Source organism: Neopsephotus bourkii, unplaced genomic scaffold (assembly GCF_033783945.1).
Source record: "Neopsephotus bourkii isolate Nb327-2 ecotype Australia unplaced genomic scaffold, CSIRO-AGI_Nbou_v1 NB_1820, whole genome shotgun sequence".
NCBI lineage: Eukaryota > Metazoa > Chordata > Aves > Psittaciformes > Psittacidae > Neopsephotus > Neopsephotus bourkii.
The window spans coordinates 4,140,847-4,164,056 of NW_026902293.1; the positions used below are offsets into that span (position 1 = coordinate 4,140,847).

Genomic DNA, 23,210 nt, shown 5'->3' on the forward strand with positions numbered 1-23,210 from the left:
TCTCACTTTGAGAGGTTTCTGAATAAGAATGCATTGCCTTGTTTTCCCAGGGATAATCCTACTCATCTGTTGTGTAAGTACAAAAGAAGAAATGCGTTTTATATTGAAAGAGAGACTGCTGAAAAATCCTGCTTCCAAATGCACAGCAATATTCATTTGAAAACTAAGATAAAAAAGGAGGAGGAATAAACTGACCTAGGGAGGGATGGCAGGAAATCTTTCTGTTTCTTAGGTTCCCATTTACATGTAAGCCACTTCTAGCTGGCTACTGCAATTTAAATTCAGTTTCACTCTGATAAAGCCTTCAATTCTGTTTGAATAGAGCTTTGCAAGTCTAGGGAAAATGGCAGTTTGTGTATGCCTTAGCTGGCGCTGAATGCCTTTCCTTTTTCCAGCATTTTATTACTATTCTCTGCTAAAATGTATGTGCAGGTAGATGTATATTCACTTTCTTTCAGAGAACATTTTCTATGATTCATCTAAAAGTAATCCAGGATCATCTGGGGGTTCATTTCACAAAGGCATATCAGATGTAGACTCCATGTTAAAAGCCAAGGAGCCTTGTGAGACACCAGATGTAGCCCATTTGGAAATAGTTCTCCAAAGGGGACTTTCTGACATGACTTCAGTAAAAGAATTTCTAAGAATTAAGGGAAATATTGGTAAGCGTATACTCTTTCAGGAGTACACAGATGCAGCCAGTGAGAATGGTACTTTCTTGTGTTTGTATTATTTTCAGACATTTTCAGAGTTTTCCTATGGGAGGGAGCTTGTGAAGTACTGAGATTGGCTGTGAAACGTCACAGTACAAGCATAGTGTTGCCTACATGTTCATGGATGGAATGCTTTAGTTGATGCAAGAGCCACAATGGCTGTCCTGTTGGCTGCCGTCAAGAATAATAGCACAGGGAGGGCCCTCAGAGCTCTTGTTGGCCCTGCTGATCAACAGCCACATCCTTATGTCCAAGGAAATTTAATTAGTGTAAAGCCACTTTCATCTTAGCTCAGAAATACACGAGGGTATGGTACTGGCACAGCTGACTGAGCATGTAGTCTCCAGGATATTAAATGCTGTTCTTGAATACTAGTGGACCTATCAAGCCCAAAATACTGTCTTAGTAGAGTGGGTTTGAATTTTAAGAGGTTTACTGTGCTATCTCATTCAACATTAAAGTCAGGGAAAGACAAGTGAGTAGCAAAGGTTATATTAACATATAATGCAGAGAGGTAACGTACAGGCAAATGTCAAACATAATAAAATGCATAGATATAAAATGCAGCTGCATCAAAGCTTTTAGTCAATCCAGACCACGGCTGTTGAAGTGGCTGATGCTTACTGCATGATGTATCTAAGTGGATATTGCATTTGTACTAGCCACTTGTGCTCACCAGCAGCCAATCTTCTACGTGAATTTTTCCATTTTTTGCTGTCAGCTCTAAACTGAGTCCTAACACACTAGGGTTAAAAAATAAAGCAGGAGGAAACTGAACTGGCTTCCATTGGCCACAGAGACACTGCAGTCCTGGTCCAGATCTTGCATGAGGCTAATCAGGACAAAACCTTTTGCTGACTTAAGATCATCAAGTTCCACCCCCCTGCCATAGGCAGGGACACCTCACACTAAACCATGTCACCCAAGGCTTTGTCCAACCCGGCCTTGAACACTGCCAGGGATGGTGCATTCACAACTTCCCTGGGAAACCCATTCCAGTGCCTCACCACCCTAACAGTAAAAAACTTCTTCCTTATATCCAATCTAAACTTCCCCTGTTTTAAGTTTGAACCCATTACCCCTTGTCCTATCACTACAGTCCCTAATGAAGAGTCCTTCCCCAAATATCCTTGTAGGCCTCCTTCAGATACTGGAAGACTGCTATGAGGTCTCCATGCAGCCTTCTCTTCTCCAGGCTGAACAGCTCAACTTTCTCAACCTACCTTCATATGGGAGGTGCTCCAGTCCCCTGATCATCCTCGTGGCCCTCCTCTGGACTTGTTCCAACAGTTCCATGTCCTTTTTATGTTGAGGACACCAGAACTGCACACAATACTCAAGTGAGGTCTCACGAGAGCAGAATAAAGGGGCAGGATCACCTCCTTTGACCTGCTGGTCACACTCCTTTTGATGCAGCCCAGGATAGGGTTGGCTTTCTGGGTTGAGAGCACACACTGAAGCTGGCTCATGTTCATTTTCTCATCAACCAGCACCCCCAAGTCCTTCTCCGCAGGGCTGCTTTGAATGCAGGGTTCCTCTGAATAAAAGAAGCTCTATGTCTCCCAAAGACCAAAGGTATGGCTTACTGTAAGTGTCTGCAAATGCATCTTCAGTTAAAAACTGGTTATTTTGTTACCCTGAGGTACTCATAAAGATAACGTGATACTATACTAATGGTATGTTAAGAAAACAACCATTTGCCAGGCTGGTGGTGCTGAGCAGTTAAGAAGGGCACTCAGGACTAATTTCTGCATGCAGGAAATTGCTCCAGTGTGAGTACAGCCGGATAATGGAAAATGAAACAAAGGATGAAAATGGAAATAGTTATGTTGGAAGAAGTGCCCAGCATCGTGAAGCAGGTGTGATTTAAAGCACTGCACCTTAATTAGCTGTGTCATCTGAGGAGAGGCTCTGGCTGGGACCAGAGTAGTTGGCAGGGTACAGGAGTGAAGTGCCGCAGACACTCAGAGGGAAGGAATGTGTTCCTCAATGTCCTGCTCACACAAGGTCCCACTGTGCCAGCGCATAAAAAATGGCCAAAATTTTTTGGCATAAAAAATTTTTTGGCATAAAAAATGGCCAAATTCATGCCTACAGTCATGTTGTGGGGCCTTTAATAAAAGTAGTGCACATGACTAGGTCAGAATAGGTGAACTAAAAGTCTGTTTTCTGACTTGCATGAAACTATGAGTTAGAAGATTGCATGGCTGAAGCCAGAGAACCTCCCTATCTTCTTCTTTCAAAAGCATATATGTAAAAGGCTTCACTCATTTCCAAAGAGCAAGAAGACAAAGAAAAGTTTCTTTCATAAAATCTGAAGCAGCAATGCATATATGTGAGCAACCCCAGCAAATTCAACTATGGAGGCAAAATGCAGCAATAAGAATATTTAAATGCTTCACATTAGGCATTTGCTTAAGGACCTTATGGCTTAATATACCTATTGTGCAGAAATAAATCCAGTGCATTTACTTGACTGTTGAGGACTGTTGACTGATAATAAAATTGCAAAATTATAACCTAAGTTAAGTCAACTGAATGCAACAGAATGGAGTGTTGAAGAGTTCTGCCACATCAGGGAGAAAAAACCCACAGAGAAAGGAATTTCTCAGCTTTTTGTGCATTTTTGTGGACTGAAACTAACTGCAGCATATTGGGATTCATTTTGCAAAGACTTGAACTCTTGTGGTTTTTCTCTGATATTGACATAAGGCCTTCTTAGTAACGTATTTGTGAAGTCAAAGCATTGAATAAAAGGATGTACTAGTATTGTTTTTAAGCACACAAATTCTGATGTTTTGACAAGTGTAAAGTTGTGCTTTCAACACAGTCTAAACTGTGAGACAAAAACAGACAAAAAAGGACACCTGATGTAGTATTAACCCTGCAATTTTAACAGGTCATCCCTTGATACCAAATTGTAGCTTTTATATATTAATTCTTCCAAACGCTGTCTTCCCTTACTTTCTGACCATAAAACCAATTAGATCTCAAGGAAAATTAATTGTGACTTTTGTTTTTCTTTGTAAACAAGCTTGTACCAATCACTGCATGGAACTTTTTTACAGAAAACAAAGAAGATGTAAATAATAAGGAGTGACTTATTTGTTTCAGGCTTCCTCATTTTCCTCAAATATTGAAGTTTTCCTTCTGGCATTTTTCTCAAGGCCTAGTGACTAGACTTGCAACGTGTGCTGATCCTCTTTAGGCAGCAGTCTTGGTTAAAAGGCAGTGTTTGCTTCAGAAACCCAAGGTTTCAAAACCTGACAATAAAATAGAAGTAAAGCATTGATTAAATGTTTCCGGTGGATTTCCTGCTCTTTTCTTTTCCTTTTTTTTTTTTTCTTAAATGAGCAAATTATGTACCATGCTACTGCATTCACAGAAATTGAAGTACTCACAAATAATGAAGAATCAGTCTGGAGTTTTAAAATATGCTTTCCCTTTTCCCTTTGCGATCATGATATCATACTTTACAAATCTATTAAAGCGCATTTTGTCCACTGATCCTTCACAGGGGGCATTTTGAGAACAACTGTAACTCTGGTAGTTTCTAATTTTCAATTTTCAGCCTGCATTTTAATACTTTTTGTTCCATGATTGCTTCATCTGCTTTGAGAAAGGCAGTCTAAACACACTTGTAAGTGAGCTGCGTCATTCACATTAATTTGTTCGCGTTGCTCCTTCGGAAGAATTTCAGGGGAGTCCTTCCAAGGTCACTTCTTTTCCTTTTGTCCTGCAATTTTCTCAGAAAACTGTATCTTGCAGCTTCAAGAGAAAAAAGAAAACAAATAAAAGAAGAAAAAGGCCATTCCAAAGGACTATTTTGTCAAAGAAACCCCATACATCCAAGGAAAGTGTCTGGATCTGAGCAATTTTTGTTCTTCTTATCCAGCTTATTCTGCATAAGTGTTAGTAAAATACACAGAAAAAGAGTTCTTTCTTCCTTTAGGCAGACCTCTTTTGATCCACTGCTGTCATCCACACAAAAATACACAGTAAAAAGCTAGTAATGCTACATAATATAATGCTGATGACACTTGATTTCTGTATTCAGCAATTGCCCTTCAAAGGGAGCAATTACCTCACTCACTGGAGTCATTACGGAAGCAGTTATCATTCATACTGCCTATAGAATTAAATTCCTAAGGTTTCTACTACAATGTAGTATGATTCAGACTCATGGTGTCTTCCATAACTTCTGTTATCTAATAGCTACTTATAAAATTCATTCTGTATCAGTATTTTGTTGATTGACATACTGGAGAGTCATGTGTCTGTGGAATCCAGATGTCTCAAAGAAACTGCTGTCATCTATTTTCCACATGGGAGGTCCAATACCCAGTGAGGTCTGAGACAAGCCTGAACAATGTGAGTGAGAAGACATACTTTTTTCTAATGCCATTGGTGACATTTGACCAGACTTCTCATTGTTGCTTTGGTTGCATCATGGTTTTATCCCATTAAAGATTCTGTAAACTCTGGTGTCTTCAACAGGTTTGGCTCTTTTGCACCTTCAGTATGATTCCTGAGAACAAACAAAATCTGCTTTCTTAGAGGGAATGGTTGTTGCTATTCATACCTTCACTTTCTTCAATGAAGTTGTGTGAAACACGATGCACTCAAAAGTGGCTAGGGTGAAAACTACTCATTTTTCTTGAGCTGCATATCCTTTTCAGCATAACTGCAAAGAAGTTTCTTTGTGGCTGGCAGCACCATGATCCAATACACATTTAACAGATTATTTCATAAATCCACACAGATTCATTTTATTTTCTGGTTCTTTCCTGTGCTCAGTTGAATCATTACAGCAAATTTTCTTCACTGTTGTTTCTGAAGAGATACGCAGTTAATTTTACCTAGGCTACTGTCTTATGAATCTTCATAACACCTCTTTGGAATTCCCCAACGATTGTTTCTACACCACTAATACCAAGTTCCTCCATTTTACCAGCTATATCGAAGTTGCCTGTTGTTTGAGTGGGAAATCTCTTTGATATGTAATGCATGACAGACCTTTTCATTAGCTTATAAGAAATGATTAGAATATGTCTTGTCCCTTACTTACCCTGAAGGGCTTCAACTAAAATAATTTATAACTCTTTTTGAGATTAACATCATTTTTGTACCCTTTTTTAATGTCTGCTATTTTCACTGTCCGGATTTAAGTACAAGCATAAGCGCAGGTATATGCTTATTTGCCTGATTTAATAGACATTTTAGATATTTGATAAGGTGCACTTGCAATTCTTTTATTTGCCACTTCTTCTCATGTCTTGATAATCTCTTACCCAATATCTCTAAAGAGATTCAACTTCAATTATTTGCCTTTGGTGATGACATCCAACATGGCTTCATCAGTCTGTTCTTGCTATTCTAGCAAAACCCTTATTATGCTCTCCACCAAACAGGCACAGGGACCGCTGAGCTTCTCCAACCTTTTTAAAAACATCATTTTTACATCATACTTTATCTTATGATAGTTAAAATGACATTTTTAACTGGAGAAAGGTTATAAGTTTAGAGACTGTGATGTTTCTGATTGATTGCTTTCTTTGCAAATTATTCCTTTGTTTTCGCTGTGGCATTGCTGCTGACTACCCATACTTACTCTGTTTTTCTCTTTTTTTCCTCCTGAAAGGAGAGACAAAACATGGTTTCTCTGGTTCTCCATTACACCTTGTGGTGATAACAAACTTACTTTATAAATCTGTATGTGGAGATACACATTATTGCCACAGGATGATTTTGCTGATGAAGATGCACAAACCATTTTCCAGCATCTTCATGTGAACCATTTCTAGACATGCTACTGCTGAGAGGTCTGCAACAGTCTGTGTGTGTATGCATTTCACACAGGCCAAGGATGATGTCACACTGAATGAAAGTCCAATGAAATATTGTATTTTTCTTCTTCTTCTTCATGTTCTGTTTTTGTTAGGGAAATAAGAGAGCACAACTGTCACCGTCATGCACAGCGCCTGAAATTTCATGTCCAGTGCACTACCCATAACTTAGTCTCAGTTTACTGTGGTTTTTCACCATAATCAGCTCAGATCTGCTCTTTCTACTGGATAAATCATTATTTCTTGAGCCTGATGCAACCTGTTACTGACAGCCTAGACTCACTTAGTTTTCCAGTTTTCCTAAGAGTTTTTATGACTTATTTTAATCCTTTAGAATCAAATGTACCTCCCATAGTTCCAAACAGAAGAAAAAGGGACTGTTCAGTAAAATTTCTTGCAAAATATGAAATGCTTTCACAGGCATATTTTAACTTTAATCTTTTAAGCACACCAATTTTACACTGGCTTTGAAAATCTGAGCTTCAGAAGGACCAGATTTCTCCTCTGACCTTAGAGCTTCATAGAAATTTCAGACTAGGTACTAGAAGGAAAGAGGTGGCTTCACACAGTACCTTTTGGGTTGGTTGGTTTAGGATTACCAACTGAAAGTTCATTACTGTAACCTCAAGTGCACAGAAGGAGTCTTTTTATTAGCTGAACAGTCAAACTTTCCAATGGAGATAGAGAAAAGTGGATTTCTGAATGAAATTCCAGGCATTCTGCTACATTTTTCAAATCTTTCTGGACTGATAAGTGCTGTGTGAATAACCAGGTGCCGTCTGAATAGCCACAAGAGATTATACGATTTTTGTAGTTATGAACTCAGAGCTCTCAGAATATATGCATTGGTAAGCAGTTATTTGATATTAACTTTGCTATTTCATCATCAGTAAGGTTTGCTGTAAGAATGACTGTTGTCAAACAAAAAAACTATTAGATAATTTTTTTAGCATTGCAGAAGTAAAAGGCTTAAGTATTCTGTCTAGTTAGCTAATAAAAAAATCTTCCTGTGAAGCTTGTTTTAAACTCTTTTCAGAAAAGTTAATAAATATGTAGGTGAATTCTTGTCTTGCACATAAAAACAGAGCTGATACTTCAGGCATAAAGTAGGATTTGTAAGTGGCAAAATTATGTTAATATAATATCCAGCAGTAATATTCTTTGGGTGGTGATGTGACAAAAAGTAAATGGAAAGTTGTGTAGGTTAGTGAAGATTAGCAGAAGTTGTGGAAAACTCTAGAATGACCTATTAAATCAACATTTAATATGCAAAGAAGTCTAAGTGCAGTGCAAGAACAGGTTGGATTTTAATATGTTGCCAAAACTAGTATGCAGATCCTCTCTTAACTCTGTGCAGTTTCTTCTGTGTTTTCAACTACTTTTAACCTTTTAAGAAAAATATCATGTCACTATAGACAGCACAATTAAGAAGCGTACTTTTTGTGCAGAGGTGGTCAGAAAAGTTAATTAGATGTTAGGCTGCATTAAGAATGAGATGGAGAACAAATAGGAAAAGATAACACATTCTTTCATGCATGTTGGTATTTCAAACTCACCTTGAATACTGAATTAATTTTACATTGTATTATCTCAAAAAGAAGGGGATGTAAAAAATAATTGTAAAAAAAAAAAAGGAGAAAAGAAAATAGGGCAATGCAAGGAATTCATTAACATTATGAACAAGGGAGGTAATCACATCAGGAGGAAGCAAGAAGTCCAGGGTTAGTTCAGATGGAAAGATGCTGAAGATGCCATAGAGTTATAGCTAGAGGAGATATAGTGGCATAACCTAGAGAAACGTGATAGCAGGGGGACTGAATCAGTGGTGCCATTTGTACCTTCTAATAACAGAACAAAGCAGCTGTGTAATTGCTTTCTGTGATTAAACAGTAGCTTCATAATGTTCAAAAGAACATCCTTTCCCTTTCAGTAATGAAAAATTAACTTGTGGAACTCAGTGGTGCAAGAAATAGAGCAAATAGCTTAGTATGATGCAAGGATGGATTTCAGTGCCAGAAGAGAATAAGGCTATGAAAACACACAGAATAAAGTAAAACAACAGAGGTCATCAATCCTAACGCTTCTAACCATAAGCAATTCCTGTACCAGCATTCATTTTCTTCAGTATTGCTGCAGATGTGCTTTCAAGGGACAGTATCATAACATCAGTAAGATCTCAATAGGAGCATAAAAACTACTTCTCTAACAGTGTCTTTAACTGTGACTATCAGTCTGTTCCCCCATGTCTCCAACTAACAGTGGAGACAACTAACCTGAGACTACCACGGGCTCGCTAACAGTGCTCATTCTGGAATGCATTCTCTGCTCACCTTTCCCATGGTTCTCGCAGGGGACATTGCATTTGGGAGTATCCAGCAAAATTATTCCACTGGCTCTGCTGTAGAACTGATTTATTGATTGCATTTAGGGGGTGTAGCACAGGGCTTTTGATAATTCCCACAGTATTATAAAACACTGCCTATGACTGTCACTTACTCCTTCTCAACAGAGAAATTTGCACAGTTTGCAACCATGACATTGCTCTAGGAACAAAAAAAAAAGCAAGAAAATCTCTGATGTGTAGCTCAGAAATACTTAACTCTTGAAGGAATAAAACAAATCCATGGCTGGAAGAGCAGTTGTGTTGCACCTGAGATTCAGCTCTGGCCTTTCCTTTCAGTAGCAGGCTACAAAGAAGAGCTGCACACTGCTCTTGAGAGGCTTCCCCCTGCACGGCACTGAGCACTCAGGCTGGAGCCCAGCCAAGCTGTTAGCCTGATGGTTGGGCAGCACTACTGTACTCGTGTGGACCCCTTAGGAGCAGTCTGTGCTGTGACAGTTTGCAGTCGTTTGGCTGCTTCATCTGGGATCAAGTCCCTGGGGAGCTCAAGTAGGGATTTTTGAAACTCTCAAGGGTGCTTTATCTTGGTCCAATTCCCTGCTAGACAGGGTGACACCTCCCTGGGCTGAGGCAAAGGGGAGAGTAGGTGTCACCTCCCCATCCCCTTCATAGTTCTCTGGTGGAAGTTGGTCCTATTATGGGTTTTAAGAGCCCCAACCACCTGCACTCTCCAGCAGCAAGCACAGGGGCTGTGAAGGTCCCCATTTTTCAGCCAGATTCCACAAAAGAAAGGGTCCTTGCACAGTCACATTAACATCAGGAACAAGGTATCCATTTGGCAAGGATGCCTACAATATGAATGAGTGCATGTAGGAGGAGGTTCGTAATGCAGACTTGAATGCAGAGCATGAAATTCAGGGGCTATTGGTTGCTATGGAGTTCAACTGAAGTGGAAAGTGACAGCAAAAAAACCTCGTAATACTTGTATATAGAAGAACCTCCACAGAAATATAACAAGATGAATAATTTTATATCTTTAGGAAAGACACTGAGAGGCAATTTTTGCATGATAAAAGAATAAACCAATGAGGTTTCTTTTTGCAGGCTGGTACATTTCCCCTTCACTGGCAATGGCAGAGGCTTCCAGCTCACTCCAAGCAGGAATTCAAGGCCAGACAGATATCTGTGGGTAACTGGCCTCTGTTCAGTTATAAGCTAAGCAGTAGCTTTCTAATGTTGTTAAACACAGTTCAGGACTCAGCTTAGTCTATGATATTCTTTGTATCTAGCGCATTGTTGTGCTAAGCACTTCAGAAATAAAAAATCAGTACACTTATCTATCCAGTCTGTTATCCTGGATGTAAAGTTACTTGGGAATTTTATTTATAGTCTTACACAGATGCTGTGGGGAAAAACTTGTTATCTTTTCATTACAAAACAGGAGAGATGCCTGTCTGAAGCTGACATACTGGAACAACCAAAGATAGCTACACTGGATGTGACAGAAGAATAATTTGGAGCTATGACATTAACTTAGTGCAACCTGTGCTTTACTCAGTAGGAGTTTTATGTGCATATATTCTGGTTCTACAAAGAAATAGAAAATTCTGTAACTTAACTTGGCCGTGACAAACAAGAGGTTGGTACCCTACAGAATGAGACAAAAACATCTCATAGTGTTGTGTAAGAATTTCTCCATTTTGCCTGCTAGTGAATTGTTCATGTTTTTGCAACTAACAAGTTTAAATGGCTTTGGATTGTTCTGTGAAGGAAGTTACCTGTGCCTGGTCAAAATACTTGTTGTGAACATTTGCTGTGAATGAAACCCATTTTCTCTGTGAATCGCAGAAAAGCCCTGCTAATTTCTGTGCACATATGCACTATTCAGACCTCACACAGATGAGACAAACAAGCCCTTTTCAGTGCATGAGTCAGCTGTGAGCTCCTCTGAGACATGCATCCCCAAGGACTGTGTGCCAGTAATTTCCAGTGCTTTTTCCAGCTGAGGTGGGTTTTATATTTCTAAAATAAATTCATGCATTAAAAAAACCCAGGTATTTTCAAAGAACACATGAATAGATGTTGGGGTTTTCTTATCAATATTTTGATGAGTAGAAAGAAGAATTTAATCTGCTGAAATAAATTACTTCATATGAGCAACAGATCAAAACCCAGTACTGACTAGATTCCAAGGGCTTTTCCATGAACAGTGTATCTTGTCTTTATGTGGGAGCAAGTTCTATACTGTGAGGGTAGTGAGGCACTGGAACAGGTTGCCCAAAGAAGTGGTAAATAGTCCATCCCTGACTGGATGGACATCCCTGGTTCAAAGCCAGGTTGGTGGACCTAGATGATCTTAAGGTCCTTTACAACCCTAACTATTTGTCCTGGGTTCAGCAGTAGCAGTCACTTTTTCTCCTGGCAGCTGGTGCAGTGCTGTGGTTTTGACTTTCGGCCTGGGAACGGTGCTGGTAGCACCAATGTTTTTAGTTACTGCTCAGATGTTTTAGTCTGGACAAGGACTTTGTGAGCCTCATGCTTTGCCAGGGAGGAGGGGAAGCCGGGAGAAAGCAGAGACAGGACACCTGACCCAAACTGACCAAAGAGGCATTCCATACCACAGCACGTCATGCCCAGGATGTAACTGAGAGGGACCCAGAAGGGCGAGGACACTGCGGGGTTGGACGAGGTATCGGTTGGTGCTCAGCTGGGCAGGGTGGGGTGAGTTATCGATCAGCTGGTGCTGAGGTGTTGTATTCCCTTCCCTTGTTATTTCCTTTATCATTATTATTATTGGTGGTAGCAGTAGTGATTTGTGTTATACCTTAGTTACTAAACTGTTCTTATCTCAACCTGTGGGAGTTGCATTCTTTTGATTCTCTTCCCTATCCCTCTGGGAGCAGGGGGAGGGCAAGAAGGGTGTGTGTGTGTGCTTGTGTGTGAGAGAGAGCGACTGCGTGATTTATGGCTGACTGGGTTTAAACCACGACACTATTCTATGACTCTATGACTCTATGCTTCTGTGATTCTATGAAATATGTTCCTTCCTGGGCTCTCCCTCATCCACCAGCACTAATCTGCTGCGTTCTTCGCATCTCCCTTTCTAAGGCTTTCGTAGAATCATAGGATCAGTTAGGTTGGAAAAGATCATAGAGCCCAACTGTAAACTTAACACTGCCAAGGCCATCACTAAACCATGTCTCTTAAGTGCTGCATCCACACATTTACGTACCTCCAGGGATGGTGAGTAAACCACTTCCTTGAGCAGCTTGTTCCAGTGCTTTATAACCCTTTCAGTAAAGAAATTTTTCCTAATACCCAATCTAAACTTCCTGTGGTGCAATTGGAGGCCATTTCCTATTGTCTTGTCCCTTGTTTTTTGAGAGAAAAGACTGACACCCACCTTGCTACAACCTCCTTTCAGATAGTTGTAGAGACCTATAAAGTCTACCCCCAGCCTCGTCTTCTCCAGAGTAAGCAACCCCAGTTCTATCAACCATTCCTCATGATACTTGTGCTCCAGACCCTTCACCAGCTTGTTACCCTTCTTTGGACATGCTCCAGCACCTCAATGTCTTTCTTGTAATGAGGGGCCCAGAACTGAACACAGGATTCAAGGTGTAGCCAGATGCTTCAGCTTGGATTAGCTCAAATAATTTGGGCAACCTGAAGATGTTTTTCTAGTTCTTCTGCTTTCCTTTTCCTCTTATGTGCTTTCTCCCAGTGGCAATCCTCCTTGCAGGGCAGTACCACCTCTGACTCCACTAAAAGCTCTTCATTGGTGATTTACTGTCTGAAGAGGGAAGAAAGCGAGATGTGGTCTCTTACCTGATTTACATCTCTGCCATGTTTGCAGCCTGCTGAATGTTATTCAGATTTGGCCACCTTTTAAGTAAATATAGGAGAGAGACTATTACCGCATACTAACTCAGGAATGTTAAGCCGAGTTGCTGTAACTGCCAAGATAATGATACTTGTCCAAACCTGTTAGCCTGCTGTCTTGTGGGACAGCCAGGACTTCTAGTGACAGTTTGTTTTTGCTTACTGCCAGAGTACCTTAGTGGCTTCAGCTGCCAGTACTTCTGTATATTCATACTCTTAACCATCTGAATAATCCAATTAATTTCCCTAGCATGCCTAAAACAAAGCCTGCATGAAACTGTTCAGAGAGAGTAATGTCAAAAGCCTTTACTAATGTTATCTTCTCCCAAATGTATTGCTTTTTTGCAGTATATCTTATTTGACCCCTTATTTTCCAGCAGTCCCTCAGCTTTATTATCATGTATCTCTTCAAAATGACTGGTGGCAGAGACATGCAAATAGATCATTTAATTTCCCTGCAATGTCTTTATCCCCTTTAATTGTTCCCATTGCTCCCTGATACTCCACCGAGCCTTTTGATTCTCTCACAGCCTGCTTACGCCTCTTATAATTAAGTAATTTCTTCTTATTTATTTTCATGTTATGCCTTTGGCTAATCTCTCCACCAAATCCCTCAGCTAAACCATCTTCATTTTTGTTTTACATTATTGTTCCCTACCACTAGCTTCTGTTGGGCTAACTTCCCATTTTCCAAAGGATATTTGAAGAGCCTCTTTTGTGGTACCTTTCCATTCAGCCAAGGCAGATAGGCACTCTCCCTCCCTCTTCCTTTTTGTTTTTCTGGAGCTTGTGCAAATCTTTTGTAACTCATTAGTGGCTCACTCCAGTAGGCTCCATGCTGAATCCTTATAGCACCTTACACATTTCCCTTTGTGTAATAGTAATTTATTTCACTTTTTTTGTGTGTGAGAGGGTTAAATTGGTGGAGAGAGGTTTGGAGGAGGGAAGGGAATATTAATCAAAGGAACAAAAGAGATGGACTAATAGAAAGTGGTTCTGTGTTCATGCATAGGAAATGATTTGGATGCAAATCAGTCACACAGCTGAATGATTTGTCTCAAAGCCTCAAGATTAGGGAGCAGAGGGCTTCAGGCTCAAGTGGCACTCTTTCTGATTTCTATCCAGACCCTACATTCACCAAACAGCATGCCTGTAAACAGCCCACCTGGAAGACCTGTGTGCTGCTTTCATGTCTCCTTGCCCTCATCTGAAAAACGTCTTTGTGTTCGCTTTGAATTATTTCCTACACCATGTCTTAAAAGTGCAAATACTTGTGGGACTGGAGAGGAATCTGGGCAGGGCACAGCCAAATGATTTACATACTAAGAAAACTGAGGGCCATATATCCCAGGCAAATAATTTTACTGAAAGCACAGGTGGGTAATTGATTCATATAGTGGCAATTTATGTAGACACCCAAATAAAGTCTGAAATTCCTCAACATAGAGTCTGAGAAGAAAATTTTGCACTCAGTCAAATAAAATATTTAATTGTGATTTAGAGTTTAAACATATTACAGAAGGTGCCTTTTATGCGCCATTTTTATACAGCCTTATTGAAATCATTATGTAGCCTTTTAAAGTATCAGGGGTAGCAGGATCATGAATATGAGTTTGAATGGTTTATTAAGAAAACTTCTTCCCACAAATGAAGGATGAAGCTTTTCCTTATTACAGTGTGGCCTTCAGTGTTTAGTTCATTCTCAGGTTTGCAATTGTGGGGTTAAATTGAGCTTTGGATTAGTCCATCTTCTCCAATCTAGCCAGAAAGCCAATCCATCAATGATGACACCATTGTGTGTTGATGCCACTAAGAGGGTAGAGAAGGCTGGCATGTGTGTGATGACACTTTTGCCACTGCACAACCACTGGGAGCTTCCCTAGGGCAGTTCTTGTGGAAGGGTGACCCCCTTGAATAGGGATGCTGGGTTAGAGCATGTAGGATATATTAAGTAGATAAGGTCCAGGGGTGCATTAACTTTTGCCATCACTGAAATCCTAGTAATCTGGTGCTGCTGCTTGAAAATCCTCACCAGCTAGGTGATGGGTAATATATCCATATCATAGTTTTTTGAAATAAATTTAGACTAAAAATAAATGTAATTTGCCAATCCAATCAGTATGCCCTCACCTTATGTTGCTAAGGAAATTACTTTCAGCTTGTCTGTTTAGCAGTTTCCCCACAGGATTTGAAAAGGTCAATCTTGTCCTGTTACTGCAAATGACAGAGGGGTAGTCTGGTACCCAGCAGCAACAAAGTTAAACCTTTAAGCTCTGTGTGTTGCAAGTTGCTTCAGCAATTACACTTCAGAGGAGCTTCTAACTTTTGCAGAAAGACACAGCTCAGAAACAGCTTTTTCAAGGAACCGTGTCTTTAGACAAAGACTCCACTCAAAACCTGATGAGAGAAGAGAGAAGAGAAAGAACAGGAAAACACTTCACTCAAGGCCAGGTTGGACAGAGCCTTAGGTGACATGGTCTAGCATGAGGCGTCCCTGCCCATGGCAGGGGGGTTGGAACTAGATGATCTTAAGGTCCTTTCCAACCCTAACTATTCTATGATTCTATGATTCACCATCATCAAAGAAATCTTTCCTGTGTTGCTGCTGTTCAGGAAGAGGTCTTGATGGTGGAGAAGTTTGCTTTGATTGCACATAGGTTTTTTCTCTTGGGCAGAATTTGAAAAACCGCTCTTGAAGGCTTCAATGACTTGTTTCAAATTAAAGAAAACAACAGAAGAGGATTAAATTAAAATCTCCATGGGAGAACATGGTGCGAACCTTCCCTGTAATAGAGCTCAGGCATCATCAAAATTTGAGAATTATGCAGAAGTAAAGCAGACTGCAAAAGCAGTATGTTATCTCATTTTAGACAAGGTTAATCTGAACTTTCTGAAGCTTTCTTTTCTTGTTCCTCTCTTAAAGACTCTATTATTTGTAAATCATCTTAGTGAGAAGGACAGATCAGGAGGCAGCCTGATTCAGCTTAGTCAGGTGTGAATATGGAATTAGTTATTAAGTGTCCAACTCTTGCTTTTGTAAAATGCATGAGATAGAAGTAGAAAGGGGCCCAGGTTTCTCTGCCACATGAAAGTAAAAGCATTCCAGTATTTTCTTCACTGTCACTTTCTATCTCCTCCAGGGCCTCCTTCAGGGCCTTCTAATTATTCTCCCAGAGCTGAGGGAAGCCTTTCAGCCAGCCTACTGGGAGCTGCTAATTAATAAAGAGTTCCTATTTTGAGTGGATGCAGCTATTTTTTTCTATTGCATTTGGTTTGCAGAAATAAGGCAACAATTAAAATTTATAGTGCAAAGCCCAGAATCAATTCTCTCCACTCAAGCAGGAAGCCAATGAACCTGGTTGTAACCATACCATTTATATTAATATTGCACTGATTTATTTCCTTTTCAAATTGTCCTGTTTCTTATAGAAAGAAAAGAAGGAAAACAAACAAACAAGCAGATTGGTAAAATATATCCAAAAGAGCAGGGATTTAAACTGATAGCATGAATCTGCTTCATGTCACCACAGAAAAAATATTTTCATGAAGTAGCTTAGCTAGAATCTATTGTAAGGAATGCCAGAAGAATCAAATCTATTTCATTCAGGGTTTATTTCATTCAGCAGTGTGCAGGACTTATCACACCAAGCAGAAGGATGTGAGTTTCGGGGAAGGATCTCTTTAGTGACACCTCTGAAACAACTCTCTTTTCAGGAGAATTCTACCAGAATAAATCCCCATCCCTCCCTCATACCTCATCCACAGCAAAGCTGAGTATCTTGAGGTTTGAAGATAACTGCAACCACTGATCAATTCTTTTTCTGCTTTGGCTTTAGGAACTCCTTCATAGATATCCTCCGGGCTATCCTGCTGTCCTTGGAAGTGCTCATTGAAGATCAGGAGCTTCAGATAAATGGCTTCATTCTAATTATAGATTGGAGCAACTTCTCCTTTAAGCAAGCCTCCAAGCTCACGCCGTCTATCCTCAAACTGGCAATTGAAGGGCTACAGGTAGGTGGAGAATAATACATGTACTTGCAACTCTTATTGCTGCAAACATTGATTTTTGCCTCATCAGGCAGTTGGCAGAACGAAGGGTGAAGAAAATAATCCAGAATGCTTTAGTGTCCCATCCACTTTCAACACAGATTGATTTTCAGATGTTTCAATTTGACTGTCTTCCACTTTTATCTCAACTGTAAATCAGTGTAAGCAACATATGTGTTGCTTACTGCAGCATTAATAGGAGGGTTAGGGATTTAAGGCCTAATCCATCAGAGAATTCAGGGTGATTAAAATCCAGCAGAGTCTGTCTTCTGGAGTGTGCAGTCCACACGCAAGCACATCTGTATGCAGAGAGAGGGTGGCAGAAGAAGAGAGTAGCTCCCTCAGCAGATGGAAGTGTGCTGTTGTGTTCATGTGAGTACATTTGAGTCGGACAGAAATAAGGAAAAGGGAGGACAGGCTTCCTGTTGTGCCCTCATTCTGACTGCCTTCATTTGTCAGACAGGATCCTGCTACATTATGGTTCAGACTCTTCAGGGGCTGTGCATACACTTGGTGCTTGCAAATAAATAGGAGCAAGCTAAACCAAGTAGTGTTACAGGGTTAGGATGAAAATGAGGACCAGGTAGCTGGGGCCTGACGGGATAAGCTGAAGCTGAGGGTAAGATGTGGTGCTCAGAGAGCACTTCAGACCTTTCCACTAGAGCATGAACCCACCTCTGCTACTAGACCCAAGATGGATTCTTAGGTTTGAAGTAGTCTGACACAACCTTATTAATTTTGGGCATGTGATGGGATACAAAGTTTATTTATGTTGGAAGGACCCCTGGAGATCATCTTGTCCACCCACCTGCCAAAGTGGGGCTGACATAGTCCTTGACCAGGTTGCTTAATGACCACAAGTTTCATGTTGTAGCTGCATACTTAAAAGGAGAGATTATATAAGCTGTTGGATTTATTCTTTTCATTTTATTTTTAGTACTTTTCAGGTATCTTGCAGTCATAAATACCTCAGGAATAATCTTCCCTGGACTGTGTGTTTTCTAACTTTAACTTACAGACTAGAAAGAACAACTTATTCAACTATTTTTTTGACTAACAAATTGTCTACAATTAGATGAGAATTGTCTCTACTTTGTGTTATTCAAAAATGAGGTAGAAAAATCTGCTAGCAGGTTGAAACCTGTGCTCCCCTTCGAGGGGAATTTTCATCTATTTAACAAATTAGAAAGTCAAGCTGTGCAATTAGTCTCTAGGACGTTATCTTCTCCTGTTGATACTATCACTTCATCTGCCTTCCTTCACAGAATAACATTCTGTGGCTGAAAAAAAACCCTCCAGTCAGAAAGAAGATAAGGCCAAGTGACATTCACAAGAAAACCAGATTCCAGCAAGGTGTCCTTGTGCCTGTCCAAATTTTGCACTTCCAGCTCTCTAGTAAGAGGCCAGTCCAGCCTACATCCCATCTGATTTCTGGACATGGTACTGCCAGGTTTTCTGCCTACGTTTTATTTGCAGTTCTTGGCATCAATATGTTTCTGGAAGTACCAAAGCTTGGGAGTACCAAAACTGATTTTATGATTAATCATTAGCCTGACTTTCCTGTGCTTGCAATTTAAGGAGGCTCCTTCTTGTTGGTGGGTGGGAATTTAATTTTAAGTTACTTAATTTTAAGTTACTGTTTTATTCTCTGTGATAAATAGAAATATAACTCTCTCTCTAAAAAGTACAGACTGGGATAATGTGCCCTAGACTTTCTAACCACTGGCTGGCTTGAAGAGCTGTAGGAGTTGTGAATGCTGTACTCCAATTTGCCAGGTATAGAGAAGCAAGTCATTCATGATTATAAAGCTAATATTTAGCAAACAATATTGGTGTTGGTTTATATTAGGGGTGAGTATTTTGGGCTCCCATAATTGCTATTGAAATACCTTCATTAAGACTTCTTTGTATTATTATTTTTAAAGAAATACTGCTATCCTAATGTAAAATTAATGCAAAATGTTGAAATGCAAGCAAGACCTGCATACAGGAAAGGAAGAGTCACAATATGAATTGCATTGGAGGTCATTGGAAGCAAAACCATCAGGTTCTACTCTCATGAGATGATGATGTCTGAAAAAAAAGGAGGTTGTTTTAGTTCCTTACTATTTCTCACAGCTAAGGCACTGTGCATATACAGATCCTCAGACAGGCAGATTACATGGCTGTCCCAGTCCTCCTTTCTAAGGAAAGATCTTGAGTCATATTAAGTCCTGTGTGAGTCTAGTGAAGAGGATGGTGTGAAAATAATTATCTCTTACAATTTCTAGTGGAGTTGAACCCTTATCTTCACATGTTGGCATCTGACTCAGGAATTTCTAGTCTCTCTGAATGTAATAGTAATTTTAATGTCATAGTTGAACCATTTTTCCGTAGCTTTGTTTAGCTCTCATCTGATTCAGTGTCTCAGAACATAATTTTCTGAAATATAGAACTGCTAAAAAATAAACGGTAGTGTATTAGAAAATTTAAATTTATGTATTTGGGTTTTCTTTTTTCTTACTTTCAAATTGCTTTAAGCCAATCAATATATCGGCAGCTCATTTTTTGCATTTGTATTTAATTTAATTTTTATTCTCAAATTGCTGCTGTAGTACATTATCACTAAGTACAGAGAACAAACATTACACAGGTGGATATATTAATTCATCCTGTGTTGTAAGACCAGCACTAAGCAAATCTAATAGACTTGTCTGTAGAGATTAATATGTTGTGATTATATAAGATGCTTAGTTCCAAACACTGTATAGTCTGTAAATGCTCAGAGTGATGAAGTATGAATTACATCACCATGTAGCTGCAAGCGTATTTGCTCAATACTACTCTTTATTCTGTTTGGATTTCTGTATATATAGCATCACACAAGGTAGGTCATTATAACTATGATGTTTTTCAGTTATGTTATTTAATTATCTAAAAGTAGCCTCATGTCTCCACTTTAGACAAAAGTATTGTGCAGATGCAAAACAAATATTTGTACAGCATGGCAATTCACATTATGCCACAGCAGTGCAGGAACAAATGTTTTTGTAGTGACTAAACTATCTCTAACTACTGAGCTCTTTTATCACAAGACAGTTGCTACTGTATGCTTTGAGCTCATACCATACTCCTTCCTACACTGTATTGATCTTTTGAGTTTTAACACACTAAGGAAAAAATTATCATGTGGATGGAAAGGTGGGGAAAGACTTGTACAAAAGCAGTCTATTTTGCCAATAACTTAATGAGTTTTAGCTTCTGATCCTCATTCTTTTAACGTGAACAGCTTTTCCCATTTACAGTGTATTCCTCCCCTCTGTTCTCTTCATCTGTGAAGTTATACTTCTCTGTATCGTGCTGATCTTATAATCATCTTATGATGGAAATCAAAATTTAATCATGGCTTAAGAGACTAACAAGATGACTACAGACTAACAAGTTAACAAGAGACTGATCATTTGACATTTTATATAACAGTTTAGAAGCATCAAAGTCTAATGGCAAAGGTAAGAAACCCATGATCCAATTTTGAAGCAGGTAAAGCATGTAAAAATGGTCCCTTCTTAGTATGCAAGATGTTTGTTACTGACCACTGCATTTGATGACCTCTAATAAACATGGGAATTAGGTCTGAAGTGTATGTGTTACAGGGAACATAGCCTGGGTGTCCAGTGAAGTCCAGACTGTTTTTATTAATGCTAGTTGTTTGGTTTTTTTCAGAGCATATAGTTGCTTTGCCTCCAGACAGGACTTTTCATTGTAGGGTGAATACGGAATACCAGTGAATACAGAAAACCACTGTTTGCTTCTGCTTTATCCAAAGCAGAATATATACAGAGCTATGTCCTGCAGTATGTGCACATGCATGCATGTATCAATTTAGAAATTCTCCCAGCTAGCACTATGGGTTGAAATGCAACAACTTCTCCCAACAGCATCCAGAAATAGTGCAAAACTTTCAAAACATCCAGAGGGATGATCTCTCCTGCCATTGCTTCGGTGAAAACAAAGCCAGAAGGCCACTGTCTACCAAGACCCAGCTGAGTGGCTTATGGCCCAAATCAGAAAGCTGGTTTCGAAACTGACCTGAAGATCAGGTTTGCACTGCAGCATACCTAGGAGTACCTACATAAAGTCTAACTTGCCCCAGGGCTTTCTCAAGGTACTAAAACAAGAAGTAGGGTGAATGGTTATATCCTTTCTTTCTCTGATAATTCTGTAACATGTAGTTGTACTCACATATGCAAGGACAGTGAGTCTTAAAAAAAAAGCCCTGTGCCTTCTTTGTAACAATGATGAATCACTGCAGGAGTGATCTTCAGGGTTCAACAGGGCTTTGATTCAAATTTCACAATTATTGCAGCAAATAGCAGTAACAACACGGAATAACCAAGATCTGCAAACAGGAATTTGTCCCTAGATTTCCACTGTGAATAACTTGACATAATTTATGACCAGCAATGTCCATTAGGAGATCCATTAAAGTTATTTTATTTTTTTTTCAATTGCCTTCAGTTTATCATCATCCAGTGAAAATCTGAAACTGGTATTTCTCGAAGGAAAGGAAAATGGAAAGAAATCAATTATTTTTGACTTAAAAACACCTTAATCAGATACTGCTACTGATAAAATTCTTATGAGAAAAAAAAAATCAAATAAAGGAAACTTGTATAAGCTTCTCTTAGAAAATTGTTCAAGGTACATTTGTCCAGAATAGCTCCGATGCTGAGATCAAGCCAGCTAATCAAGCTAACAGGGTCTTTTGACATTATTGGAGGTTATCCCATTTCAAAATCTGAAATGAGATACCACATTAGAGAAAACTCAGCCTGCTTAGACTTATAAGAAGCTCTTCAATCTTTAATATGAGCAATAGGTTTAAAAGTTGGGGTTTTTATTCTTCTTAGTTTTGCTTTTATATATTTTTTTTCTTTTGACTGTAATTATGTGGGATTGAGAAACTTAACATCAGTTAAATTATAGCAGCAGATTATTTGTCTCTTGACACTGTATTATGCAATCAAATATTTTTCTTCTTGTGCTTCAGAAGAGAGACCTAATATAAAGATTATGCTCAAAATGCAGGCTATAATGTAAGGCTTGAAGGAAAAAAGTGTAATTCAATATTATATCAAAGTGTAATTCAATATTATATCAAAGTGTAATTTTCTGGGGCTGTTTCTTTTTCCAAATCTTAAATGAAAGATGAGCTTTCAGAGCTAATAAAGTTTTTCAGTAGAAAATATCTTTTTCTGGAACAATGGCATGTTTTTTTTTTTTTTAGAATAAAAGTATTATGGCGAAATATACTTCCAAAATTTCCTTGGGAAAAAAAAAAAAAAAGAAGTCTGGAAATATGCTTGTTTCCAAAATATTCATCTGGAAATCTAAATACTTAATATTCCATTCTATTATAGTTAGTAAGAAGCACTTGACTTCTGTCTTAATTGTTAGAATTTCTTGCTTTTTCAAAGTTGAAAACAAGCTGAGATAATGGAAGACATTTCAGATCAGCATAAGCTGGGTTAATTGGTATGATCAAATCTTTGTTATGGTCAAACTGTGGATTCGTACAGAGCCCAGACAGTCCTTGTGCATCTGAAGACTTTGCAAACTTGGTCTTTCCTTCACCAGCCTGGACCATGGGGCAAGGAACTGACCCTTCTTTCCTTGTTTAAACACATTTGTACTCTGAAACCTGAGGCAGATGTGATCTCTTTGACTTAGTACTTCCAGTTGAACTCTTTATTAGTCATGTGAAGGATGCAGGATATAAGATGCAGTAGAATAAGATACAACCATTCTTTACATAGAATTTCTGAACATAATACTATCATTACTTGAAAATGTAAAGTGAGTAAAAATCCACTTTATAACAAACTGAAGAACACTCTAAAGGGCACTATTCTAGCTCAGCCTTTCTGTAGAAGCCTGTAGTATAGGGAGAATTCTGTCTGTACTATAAACATCCTATGATGCTGTTATGTCTCATTAGGTATTTATAACAGGTCATATTAACAGAAAGAGAGCTCTTTCATTGCCTACAGAAGGGAGAACAGATCAAATTTTTAGAAACAGAAGCTAAGGCAGGTAAAACCATATATAGGCACATCTATACACTGATCTGGACAAGGACAAGTGAAAAAACCCTAACACCTTGCGTAAAAAGCCCCTCAATGTAGACCCTACAGCTGTTAATCTCTGGGAGACTAAATGTAGACTCAAAAGTCATTCATTGCTTTGAGTGCTCCTCAGTCTTTCATGTTGAAAATCTTGAAATGCAGAATCAGCAGACAGCTGAGGCCAGTTGCTGAAGTGGTATAACTGGCTGGGGCTCTGTGCACATCTGCAGAGTAATACTGATATATGACAACTGAGAATTGTTCCCACTTTCCCTTC

General features: G+C 39.1%; 1 protein-coding gene across 1 annotated transcript in view; it reads left to right on the forward strand.

The window, feature by feature from the left end:
* Window positions 1-23,210, forward strand: part of CLVS1 (clavesin 1) — a 99,106-nt gene that overhangs the window by 19,289 nt on the left and 56,607 nt on the right. Inside the window, exon 3 of the mRNA XM_061342831.1 lies at window positions 16,619-16,793. Coding sequence (XP_061198815.1) covers window positions 16,619-16,793 — 175 coding nt within the window. The remainder of the gene's footprint in view (window positions 1-16,618; window positions 16,794-23,210) is intronic.